Source organism: Pseudonaja textilis, chromosome 1, assembly GCF_049901715.1.
Source record: "Pseudonaja textilis isolate UNSWEBS1 chromosome 1, rPseTex1.2, whole genome shotgun sequence".
Taxonomy (NCBI): domain Eukaryota; kingdom Metazoa; phylum Chordata; class Lepidosauria; order Squamata; family Elapidae; genus Pseudonaja; species Pseudonaja textilis.
This window is the reverse complement of record NC_141990.1, coordinates 222,290,250-222,303,005: the sequence shown is the minus strand read 5'-3', so window position 1 is coordinate 222,303,005 and position 12,756 is coordinate 222,290,250. Positions and strand designations below refer to the sequence as shown.

General features: G+C 39.8%; 1 protein-coding gene across 1 annotated transcript in view; it reads right to left on the bottom strand.

Annotated features, from left to right (window-relative positions):
- The window catches only part of ASIC4 (acid sensing ion channel subunit family member 4), a 268,273-nt gene extending 257,349 nt beyond the window's left edge, over positions 1-10,924 (bottom strand). Inside the window, exon 1 of the mRNA XM_087920613.1 lies at positions 10,292-10,924. Coding sequence (XP_087776739.1) covers positions 10,292-10,924 — 633 coding nt within the window. The remainder of the gene's footprint in view (positions 1-10,291) is intronic.
- Positions 10,925-12,756: the final 1,832 nt, after the last annotated feature.

Genomic DNA, 12,756 nt, shown 5'->3' with positions numbered 1-12,756 from the left:
TTTCCATAAGATTACTTTGAAATTTCTTGACATTTCATATTCCAAGCTCCGTCCAGCTATTTGGAGAGAGAGGAGCAGAAGGGTAACAGAGGAAGATGATCAAGGATTGGAGGGGAAGGGGGATGCATTGTAGGAGATGACCAGACTGAGCCGGAGGGAGGGGTCAAATGCGTCATAAGTCATGAGTCCCCACCTCCCACAATAAATCTTTATACTTATTTCAACTGACTGAATTTCCTGATTTCCATGACATGCATGCCCTCGTTGGTTTGAAAACCCACAATTGGTTTCCTGGGGCAGTGATGGAGAACAAAGCAGAACAGATGTTTATGTACCTTAGACTATGTCAGAATAAGATGGTGGTGGTGGTGGCTGGAATATTGAATTTAATACAGGTAGTCCTTGACTTACAGTAGTTCATTTAGCGACCATTCAAAGTTACAACGGCAATGAAAAAAGTGACATGATCATTTTTCACACTTGCACGTGATTTACATTCAGATGATTGACAACTAACTCACCTTTATTGATGGTTGCAGTGTCCCAGAGTCGTATGATCAACTTTTGCAACCTTCTGACAAGGAAAGTCCATGGAGAAACTGGATTCACTTAATAACCATGTTCCTAATTGAAGAATTGCAGTGATTCACTTAACAAACACGATGAGAAAAACTCACTTCACAAGTTTCTCACTTAGCAACATAAATTTCCGTCTCACTTGTGGTTGAGAACTACCTGTATGGATATAATTTGATGATTTAAGATAGTTTCGCACACGAGTTGGGGACGAGATGGAGGTAACATCATGGGATAAAAGAGAAAATGGGTGTTGAAAGAGCATGCTTCAGTCGTGATTAGGGTCAAATGCAGGGCTGGGATGCTACCAGTTCTGCCCGGCTCTATAAAACTGGTAGCTCTGAGGAGCAGCAGACACCAAACCGGTTCTGTGTTTGCTGCTGTTTGGCCCACCCGCCCGCCTGGGCTCTTACCTGTCCTTTATTTCCTGCTTTTTCAACCTCAGCTGCTTTGCACAGCACAGCTGAGGTTGAAAAAGTAGGAAAAAATAGGTTTTTCAAACACTGCGCACCTGCACGCAGGGCTTTTCAGCTATCTGGGCAGCACAGCTTAAGGTTTTTTTACACGCAAAACGTAGTCACTGAACCAGTAGTAACACTGGTTGAATCTCACCCCTGGTCAAATGGGGATATAGCCTTTGATTCTACCTTCTTTTCTGCAAGGAAGAGGCCAGGATGCAAAGCACCACGGGGATGGAAGGTGAGTATACAAGCAACAGCTTTATGGATAGTGGAAGATAGTATTTTCTTTTGTTTCCCTTTTGTGTGGAATGAAACAATGATGATATTTCTTTTACTCCATATTTCCTCCCTCCCACTGTCTAGAGGCAACTTTCAGTATCCTATTCCTGGTACTTAATTCTGGGCATATATGTCATTCTATCCTCAATGCAGCCATTTCTGCAGCCACATGAAACTGTGATCATAACTATTGGGAAAACTTGCTGGTTGTGCATCTGCCAGCATACCATCTTGCTGCTATCACACCTAGTACAGGTTCTGATGGTTCTCGACTTACAACCATGGAAAGTGATGATGAACCCTGAAAAACCTATGACCTGTATTTGAAGTTCTGACGACCACCCCCTGCACCAGGCATGTGACCAGAGCTGGTATTCAGCAGGTTCTGACCAATTCTGGAGAACCGATAGCGGAAATTTTGAGTAGTTTGGAGAATCAGCAAATACCACCTCTGACTGGAGATTTTACAGTATCTGTGATGACCCGGGGCAGGGCTCAAAAGCAACAAAGTCACAAAAATAGATAAAGTCCCTTTAATACCTCCAACTTGGTCCCCAATGTCCAGTTATCCTCGGCTGAAGAAAAAACTGAACCCAAAGTACATATAAATTATAAATAAAAAACAACACAAATCACGCTGCAACAATTAACTAGACAGGGCAGGATAAGGAATTGAAGACTTCAAAAGATAACAAAACACACACAGTTGGGAGGACGCCAGAACCAGATAAGACTTGACAAACCAAAATAATTCATGCTTTGCTTCCAGCAAGGCGCTGTGCGCAAATGCCCTTTTTAAATCCTGTTTTCCCAGCTGCAGCTAATGAAGGGAATCAGGGCCCTTTTCTCCCCCATAACCCCCGTAACTCATGTTGCTCCCTTCTCCATTCCTCCCTGTGTGCCCTAGGATGAAGAGAAGGTGGCTCTGGGTCTTCCCCTGAATGCCCAGCTGGACTGTGCCCTTCCCCAGTTTCTTCCACAACCACCGGAGTCACACTCCCACTCCCTGTCAACTGCTCAACCTCCCCCTCGGAATCAGATTCCAACAGGGGCATGACAGTCCTGTAGTCATGTGATCACAATTTGTGACCTTTTTTTCCTGGAAACTTCTGGATTCCTCACACAAACAAAGGGTTTGTTTTATGATTGTTATGTTTGCTTTATGATGGCCAAATTTGCTTAACAATCAGCGCAAAAAAGGTTGAAAATTTGGCCTTGGTCAAATGATGACCTGCTTTTCAACCATTGTGACTTACAACTGAAATTGCAGGTTCGATTACAGTCGTAATTCGAGGACTACATGTAAGAGATATTCAAATGCATTAGTAAAGTAACAGCTTAGCAGCCTGCAACAATTATTCAAATGTTTTTGCAAAAGACTAGACGAATGCATGCAATATGTTCTGGAAGCATGAAGAGAAACAAGCTGGAATGCATGTCAGTCATTTATTTTATTTGTGTGATATGGAGGTGAGTAAATTTTGTTGCTCCAGATCTACAGAGGTTTTGTATATGTGAGGGGCACTAATCAAATTTTCTTTTGCCCTGTTGATTATCTGAACACTGATTGGCTTGTGGTTTTTCCTACCTGTCATCTGCCCTTTAACGATCGGTAAAGATCAAGCTAGTTAGTGGAGAATTGGGGAATGGAAAGTCTGTATATGGAAGTGTCCCTGATAACCCTGTTGGCATTTTGTGCAAATTAAAGTACTGAATTTTGTTGTTTACTAAAAAAGAGAACTGGGATGTAATGCTTAAAAGTTGAAATATAGACACAGAAAGTGATCACCCATCCAAGGTCACTTCATCCAACACTGGTATCAAGAGCCAAGGGGGGAAAATCCACTGATTTGTAATATTACATGATATCTTGACCTTAAGATGAACTCAGGACAAGTCTCAAGGTGCTGGGGGGAAAGTGCCAAAATAGGATTTATCATATTCATTGGATTTTACTGTTGTATATTGATTTGTTGTTCTTGAGTTAAAAGGACAAACATTTCTGGTTTAAATACAGAGTGACTTGCCGTAGCACAATGCCCCAGATAAGGTTATTCTTCACATCTCTTTTCATCTATGCATTTATGAATCCTACTTCCTTTTAGAATTTTCCCAGGAGAGTTCTATTCTTTTTGCTTTATAAATAATCTGCAGAACTTCAACCACTCTCCCCCATCCCCCAATATTAGATTGTCTTTTACTACTAGCTGTTGTTGTCCTCAGGGAAGTGTATTTGTATTAGTGATTAAGTTTGATAGCTGTTGAAGGCCGTTATCTATCTTAGCATTTTATCTTGCTACTGTGGTATTGTGAGTATGTGTGAAACTACTTCCTACGCTTCTGAATTGATAGGATGTGGATCACGATATTCTGACTTGCAAGACAGTCTCTAAATAAGAACTTTGCTTGCGTAGAATGGCATGAGTATGTTTGGAGTAAAGTTGGGCTTTGGTGGCATTTGTGACATCCTAGCCAAACTAAATCTCATTCTTCTTATCACTTGCAGGGGATGGAATGGGACAATTCACCACAGCCAAGGGCAACTCACCATAGTCTACTTGCCATGTTCAACTTGTTGCAGCCAACTTGCCATGGCCAACTCACCACAGGACAACTGGCCATGGTCAACTGGCCAGGGACAACTCATTGCAGGACAATTCAACAATTCAATTTAATTATTTCAAATAATTAAAAATATTTAAATGTTTATCATTCATATTTTATTTTGTCCCTCCTTTGGCATCCTTCCTTCAATAATTCTATTCAACTATTTCTTTAATATTAGTGTAACTCCTGTCCCACACCAGGTTGTTCCACAGTGAGCTGGCCATGGCGAGTTGGCTGTGGTGAAGTGGATGTATTCAACAGGGTTAAGGCTGGTAACCTCAACTGCTCCTTCTGTTTATTACCGAAAACATTATTTGGAAAGCTATGATTGACCAAAGCCATGATAAACAGTGGAGGTCACACTTCTGAGCTCTTCTGGTGACAACCATGACATATGGAAGACTGTGTCTTGGAGAGTAAGATGAGTAAATGGTAAAGGGAAAGAAAGACACCCTAAAAAACAAGGAGATGAAAACTTTAATGAATGTAAAGCTGTGTGTGATTCTATAAATGAACATGAAAGAAGAGTTTGCGTGGGTAGAAAGGTGTGGAGAAATATGGTCAATGAACTTGCTGTACATTCATTAATTTAGTAATATTTCCTTGCATTTTCTCTTCTCTCCAATGTATTTGCTTACTACTTCTTACTACTTTTCTGTACTTTACACAACATTGCTTACTTTGAGAAGGAATTGGTGATGGGTATGTATATATGCAACAAATGGAATTCTCACACAGTATGTTTCCTACCCAATGTTTTTATGGTATTTTCAAAAGTTGTATGAAATGTACATTACTCCTAGCTACAAGCTTGTTTATGCTCTACTCGGGAACAGTATAACTTTCACCTCTTTAAAATGAAAATTTGTTTTAAAAGCCGTAGAATATTGCTGTGCAATATTTTCCCCACTTTCTCTTTTTACCACAGATAGAAATAAAGGAATTTCTCCCCCCTCCCAAGCCCCCAAAATTGAGATTGTTTTTTTTCCTGACAAAGCATGAAAAATTATGCAATATTCTATTTTAATCCTACCATGGCCACTTAAGATAGATAAAAAAACTAAAAGTAGAACAATGTATTCACTGGTTCTCGCAAAAGAGGGAAACTAAACTAAACCCATTAGAATCTAATGGAAGTTAAATTGCTTGCTCAAAAGCAACTTGTGTTCTTGCACAGATGTGGAACTACTGAGTTCCATATGCCATCAGCAAACTCTTTTTTTTTTTTCATTATTAAAAACTATCTAAAAGTGTAACACTGACTTTCTATTTCTTTTTCACTTTCAGTGTTATAGTTGGTTTGTAGCATGCATTCATGAAAGATACGAAGTTGATAGAAACAGATTTTTGTAGCTTTCCCTTCCTTTTCCACAAATGGAATATTGTGCATTGATACTGATATATTAGAAGAGTAACTCCCAACCTTTTCTATGCCATGCACTACACTCACAGAAAATATTTCTTTGCACCCCCACATAGTAATTCTGGGTCCTGACTCACACTAAGGGACACAAGCCATTCTTTATCTCACCCCCTGAAATTCCATTCTTGGGGATGTGGAGGTATAACGGGCTGGGATTCTAGGCATTAAAACATATAACACTATAAACAACAGATAATGTGCCACATATATTCGCATCTGTGGTACCACACCTGACATCTTGCAAATTCCTCCCCCCCCCATTCATGCCTATATTTGGTGGAATTATGAAGTGAACATGATTGTGGATGGGGGAGAGGAACATGTGTAAGAGTGATTTCTGTAAAACATAATCTGAGAAAGGCATTGTATAAGAGAAAGAGTTGCAACTCAATGGTTACGATTTTAAATGACAGAATAATATAGAATAATTTTGATGTAAATTTTAAAAATGGTTTTGGAAATGGGTATATGAAGCTAAGCAAGGAACCTTTAGCACAGTGAATGGGATTTTAAATTAAAGCGGTAAAAAAAAATGGGATGAAGCTAAAATGAGGAAACTCTGGGAAAAGTGTTTTAATGAGTTGTTTGGGGATGCTAGTGATCAACTAAGAATGAAAATGAATATTAGAAACATTAGTTCAAAAAATCTCATGAAAAAGACACAATAAATCCTGGAAAATGCTGAAAAATATAACTGCCAGCATAGAACATGTAACTGAAAAGTGTTAATAATATAAGTATGAGTGTGCTTTGCTCATGGAATTGTGCAACTTGTTTAAAATATGTGTAAAGAATGTATCTATGCTAGATCATTATTATTTCCCTATACAAACAGAACAGTAGCAAATATCAGTGCAAATACAAAGACATTAATTTGTTAAGTTTGTCTGGGAAGATATTTGTCTAAATTCTTATGGAAACATACAAGCAAAGTGGTACTGAACAAAATTTGGCAAGTAGAAGGTGGCTTCAGATAGATGATTGGCCCGTCTTTCCTTAAAAACTCCAGTGACAAAGCACCTACAATTTCTCAAGGCAAGCCATTCTACTGGTTAATTGTCTTCACTGTTAGGAAGTTTCTCCTTAATTCCAAGTTGCTTCTCTCCTTGATTTGTTCCCATCCATTGTTTTTTGTCTTCCTTACTGCTGCTTTGGAAAATAAGTTGACCCCCTCTTCTTCATGGCAGCACCTCAAGTACCGGAGTACTGCAATCATGTCACCCCCAGACCTTCTTTTCTCTAGACTGGCCAGACCCAATTCCTGCAGCTGTTCTTCACACATTTTTGTCTCCAGGCCCTTCATCATCTTAGTTGCTCTTCTTTACACTTTTCCCAAAGTCTCAACATCTTTTTGTAATGTGGTGACATTTATGGATGAATATATATGGAATGCTGATATCTGAGGATGATAAAGCACTTTTGTATGCTGGCAACACCATAGAGTTGATTGAGAACCCAAAAGATTTGCTGGACATGTTATATACATTGTCTAATTCTCAGAATTGTAGTTCTGAAAATTAATGTATCAAAGATCAAGGAGTTACATTTGACAGAGAAAATTGGGTTGAACAATTGCAGGTTATATATAAATGTCAAAGACTTCGAACAGGTTTTTGAATTTGTGTGTTGTGACAGAATGTTTACTAAAGATGGGGAAATGGATACAGAAATGGTATACAAATGCTACAGGAAGGCAATGGTCAGTATGTGATATATTGCAAAGAATGAGTGCTTGTCAAGAGAAATGAAAATGACTGCATAGGAGATGGCTATTCTGCCCACTTTGTTACATGGGAATCAGAAATAGATATATGTATCTGGAAAAACATAAAAGTTCAGTGGAACTGAAATAAGGTACTTAAATAACATAGCAGAAAATGAAAATGTACATGCAACTGGTCAGAATCTGGGATAACAAACCTTTCTTCTGTAAAGGGGAAGTCATGGAATAATTGCTCCATACAGATGTTTCCCCCCCCCCCCCAAGGAGAACATAAAACAGCAGTCTCTGGTGAGTTTTAAAGCTGAGGGAAAGCTTTAAAGCTTTAAAAAGCTGCGGTGGGTTTTAAAGCTGTTGCAGTTTGGAATATCAAACAGGCACTGGGTTTGCCCAATTCTATTCTTAAAACCACTTCTGGAATGGCTTGCTAGCAGTTTTTTAGACATTGATAACTTTTAGAACAACAAGATTCATCACACCAGTTAACCCTTCTTCAATCTTTAGTGAAAGAAATTTAAATTTAAGAAATTTAAATTATTTTTTATTCTGAAATAAACAGCAAAACACCAATCTGATGTTATGATCTTTTTTTGCAGTGATCGTTATGAACTGAATCCATGGTTCACTAGAAACTGTTTCTGTACTGTAGAAAATAAATGTCAGTTTTTGGCAAAAGTGTCATAAAATGTCACATGGCTGTGGGATACTGCAAACAGTATCATCAATGTGACCTGGTTGCTGAGCATCTGAAGTATGACCATGTATCTGCTGGGAGTGGGGGGTCGGGGGTGGGGAAGATAACCATTGGAATTGGATAGGTCCATCATAAGTGACAAACTTTCTTATCTTGGACTTACAAAAGTGATATGTCATACTCATGAAAGTTCCTGAAAAAAAGACAAAGAGAAAATGAAAAGAAATCTGCTTTTGTGACATTATTTAAAAGGAATAAACATCAAAAATTTAAAAGTCAAAAAGAAGGAATATAAAGTTGGCTTATTCAATCAAGGTTAACAAATATATGATGTCATTTCTAGTAGTTCTTAATATGTTTTTCTTGTCCAAGACTGAATGATGTTGCGTTAAAGATTTGATTACACGTAAGATATAGGAAGAAGAGATTTTTTCCCTGAAAATATAGATGTTGTTATTTCTAGTATCTATTAAACTTGCAAAGCAATTTCTGAGAGAAGATGAAGGAAAAAAATTATTCGAAATTAACCTGCTGGACACTATTTGAAAGGATTAAAGATTAAGATTTTTAATATGTTGCTATTTCTGGTGGCTTTCAGTGGATTTTTTTTTTACTAAGTTCAAATGATTTAAAGATTTGTTTATAGATAAGAGTGAAGACATGGGAAGAAGACACTTTTTGCTGTGGTTTTATAGAAAATGTTATATTACTGTATTAAAAGGAAAGAAAAGAATTATAAAACTGGTTTATTTGGTTAAGATTAAAATATACTGCATTTGCTGTTACTTCTGGTAATTCTTAATGGACTTTCACTGATTAAGATTAAATCATGAAGCTTTGTAATTTGTTTATAGATAAGAGATGAGATATGGAGAGAGGGCTGAAGTGTTAGAGAAGGGATTATGCTACTGAAATTGTTGGTACTTATCTTGATGAAGGGGGAAGTTTCTTTTTTATATATTTCTTTTCTTATATTTTTTTCCCCTCCTTTTTCTGTTTTAATTTTTACATTTTTCTTAGTATGTATTATTTTTTTATAGCTGAAATGGTCTTAATAGCACTTTTAAAAATGGACTTTCTTTTTTACCACAATAAATCAAGTATTCTCAAATATGTTGTGCCAAAATGAAGGGGCACATGAAGAAATTATTGAGGTAGAGACATCACAATCCATATCCGTGGCATTGAACTGACCTGGTGTGCTGATCAGCAGGAATCTAGTAAAGCTTAACAGTGTTAATTGTGTCTGAAGCTTTGCAAGCAGAGATAATAGAATGGCTGATCTATAGCACATACAGCATCATGCTGGGGTAGGTCATATTCTTCTCCCCTCCCTTCTTTAGGCATTTAATTCCCCTTCATTTGTAGGACAGGCATCTCATCCGGGTTGGAAGGGACAAGTTAAACAGCAAGAAGAGGCAAAATCTGGCATTTGCTCCAAGAAACAGAGGTAGTCTTTCTGTCTCTAGAACCTACAGTAAGGAAAGGTGCACTTTGGCAGGAAAATGGGCAAGAGAAGGAGACCATCGCAGATTTATTTCCTCAGGCAGAAGAACTGGCTTCACTTTATATGCAGAAAATAACCAGCCCATATTATGATGATGATGATAATGATGATGATGATGGTTTAAACTAAATTGTTCTGCACCTGCATCTGGTACTCTGCCAGCAATATAAGCAACAGATCTCAGTTATATCCCAACTATCCAATCAGAACACAATATGTCATCATTGTTGAAAACAAATCAAAACTAGAACCAAGCTGGGTTGTTTCCCCGGCCCCAACCTTGTTGCTATCCAGAAAAGGAATGTATCATCCAATATTGTTGTATGGTGAAATGACTGAAACTAACACAAGTTCTATATGAGTGTAAGCAGATCAGCAACGCAAAATGTAAGAAGCAGAAGCCATGAGCCCCCAGTCTGAAAACCTAAGCAATAATTCCCATATCATATTGGAGAGCGAGACGGATGGAATGATATATTCTCTGTGATTAGCTCTATAATTAGAGGGATGCCAAAGCACTTACATTTTCTTAAAGAGTCATAATTACCCAGCAATTATGGTTGAGCCCAAAAGGTGATCTGGCACTTGAAACAAGCAAGCACATCTTGTGGCAGACTGAAGAATTAGAATGATAGACAAGAAATATTGCTTGTTCCGGGAAAGTCCACAGTGGGTGATTCTTTCACAAGAGCTTAGTTGTCAAAGCGACACATTCTTTCTGATGCTCTGAGGCTGGTATAAGGGCCCTTCACTCACCTTAACACCTGAAAAATATTCCCCAAGCCATGAATTAATGCCCCTCCCCGTTTGACCCTCTAGTCAACCCCTACTGAGTTTGAGTAGGCATTTTAAAATGGCCACTTCTTCTGAGTGGCATCTCTTTTGGGCAGAAGGCACAGAAGCTCATACATTTGCTTCACCTTCTCGCTATCCATGGCCCAAAGACAAAAACATATCACCCCTCCCACAAACCCCGAGGGCCATTCCTAAGGTTCAAAATCCCCATAAGCAGACACCGACTCACTGTTTTGAAGTCATTGGCATTGCACGATTCATTGACAAATTTGCATTTAATTAGCATTTGGTCCATCTGGTGTCCAGCACGATCGTGGAGTTCCCCAAAGTCAAAGGGCAAGTTTCTTTCCCCTTTGCTTTGCTGCAGCTTCTGCCTCAGGATCCTTACAACTTCTGCATCTGCATTTTGAGGTGCAACAATCTTGTCAGAACTGTCTAAGAAACCCAGGAACTCTCCAGCCCAATGGAGATCTTGGCCAGAGATTTCCGAGAAGCGCAGGAGGTTGACATTGCAGATTGTTACTGCTGGGAAAATCAAGCTTTGGAGCGTCTCTTCTTCCAGTGTGGTAGCATGTGGATACTGGAAGTAGAATTCCACTCGATCAGCGTTGGCGTAGAAGAGAAAGCCAAGCGAAGCCAGGAAGGCCATTGTCCACAGAAAGTTGTGAGCTGTATAGCGACCATGATTGAAAATATGACTGATGCCATGCAGTGTTGAGTTACCAGCAAACTCTTCCAGGTTGTGGGCAGATGGCATAACTGAAAGTGGCTGTACCACTTGAGGACCATCTTTAATATTTCGATCTTCCTCAGGCGGAGTGGAGAAACTAGGCATCTCTTCTGGTGACCCAGGCCCAGGCATAATTTGATGCTTTCTTAAAAACAGGGAATAGGTATAAAAAAAACTCTGCTAAGGCTTGCAGTTTGCTGTTGATAGACTCCAGAGCTTGCATGGGCTACTGAACTTTGCAGAGGGCCTTTCTCTCTCTCTAGCCATGGAGCTGAGTCACAGTAGGATAACAGCCACAGAGGTGGGGAGTGGCCTGGCCCCATGCCTTGCTGTGGCCCCTCCTGGGAATCTGAAGCCAGTAAACATGCTCATCCTGGGCAATTAGCACAGCCAGATCCCGGAAGAGCTGCTGCCAAGAGAGGGGGAGCAAACACTTTCCTTAAAAACCACAGGCTAAGTCCATCTCAGTCCACAGAGCTTGGGCTGCTGATTAGTGAGATATATCGATTACTGCCAGCACTTAATAAAAGCAAACATATCCAGATTTGAGGAATTGTCCAGAGGAGCAGGACTTGCTTTGCCCGAGTCTTTCAGTGCAAGAAGGTTCAATAAAGATCTGAAATGGGAAGGGAAGAAGCACGGTCTAATTCAAGCCTTCATGAGGGGGAATTTTTCCCTTCCTGACTTCAAAGTAGAAACCCTAATCCCTTTTAGGGCAGAAGGAAGTAATATGATACATGTAGGCACTGGGGATCTTCAAGCACAGTCACTGGTGTCTCCTAAGCTCTCTGCCGCACCTGATGTAAATAAGGAAAAACATATTCTGAAGGTATTTAATAGGAAACTGTATGCTAGGAAGGAAAGCATTGGACTATACCATCCTAACAGTTTGCAGAAATGCTTCTAGGAATCATCAACAGCATCTTCAGAGTATTCAGATGCTTCATTTCTAACTATGCCCATCAGGGCTCCCAGTTTACAGACAAACTGTGCATGTCAAATTCTTTGAGTCCACACTATACATGCTTTCCAAATTCCAAATAGGCTCTCAGCCCAGATATATTTTTATACCACTTTTTAAGGATGGGTTTGGGTTTTTTTTAGGATTATGAGTTTAGCCTTGATTATTTTGACATATAGACCACAATTCAAGGAAACTGCATAGCATTTTGCAAGCTACAGTCCCACAGTTTTGGCAGTAAATCCCATTTAAGTACATCCATACCCAGATCAACCCATGATCTGTCCTTCGCTTAGAAGCCTGTTGCCTGGAAGACAAGAAGCTGTCACACTCCACTAGAGAGAAGTTCCTGGAGGATGGGCCCCAGCATGAGTCCAAAAGTTTGGAGACTATATTAAAAAGTCACCACTGCAACCAGAGTGGAACAGACCTTCTCAAGTCCTACTGATCACCCAGACGCCTATGAAAGTTGCTAAGAAAAAGGGACTTCTGGATCCATTGTCCACAGCCAGCCATAACCCACATAGCCAAGCCCAACACCAAAGGTTCCACTCACCAGACTTAAAAGAAAGGACCCTGAAATGGACAGGTGGAGACTAAAGATTCTCTTCGAAGCCTCAGAAGGCAACTGGAAAGACCAGGTAGGAGGGCCAAAACTCATTGAAAGGGGCTTTTTCCCTCATTAATTTGCCAGATAAATGGATTCATGGAGGGGTGGCATTTGGGAGTGGTTGGCATAGCAAGTCCTGAACACCTTGGACTTCTGTCTGGTGGAAGGGAAATCTGTCAAGGATATTTGTACTACTTGTCTTATAGGGGTAGCTACACACCCACACACCATTCAAAACCACACTGACGTTATCCCCTCCACCCAAAGCTCCCGCTAGGCTGGTTCTTGCTATGTGGCACCAAGGCCTAGTCATACCTCCCTGCCAATTCCATGGGGGGTGGGGGGAACCATGCACCCTTGGGCAATTAGTAATCCTTATGCCCTAACTGAGGA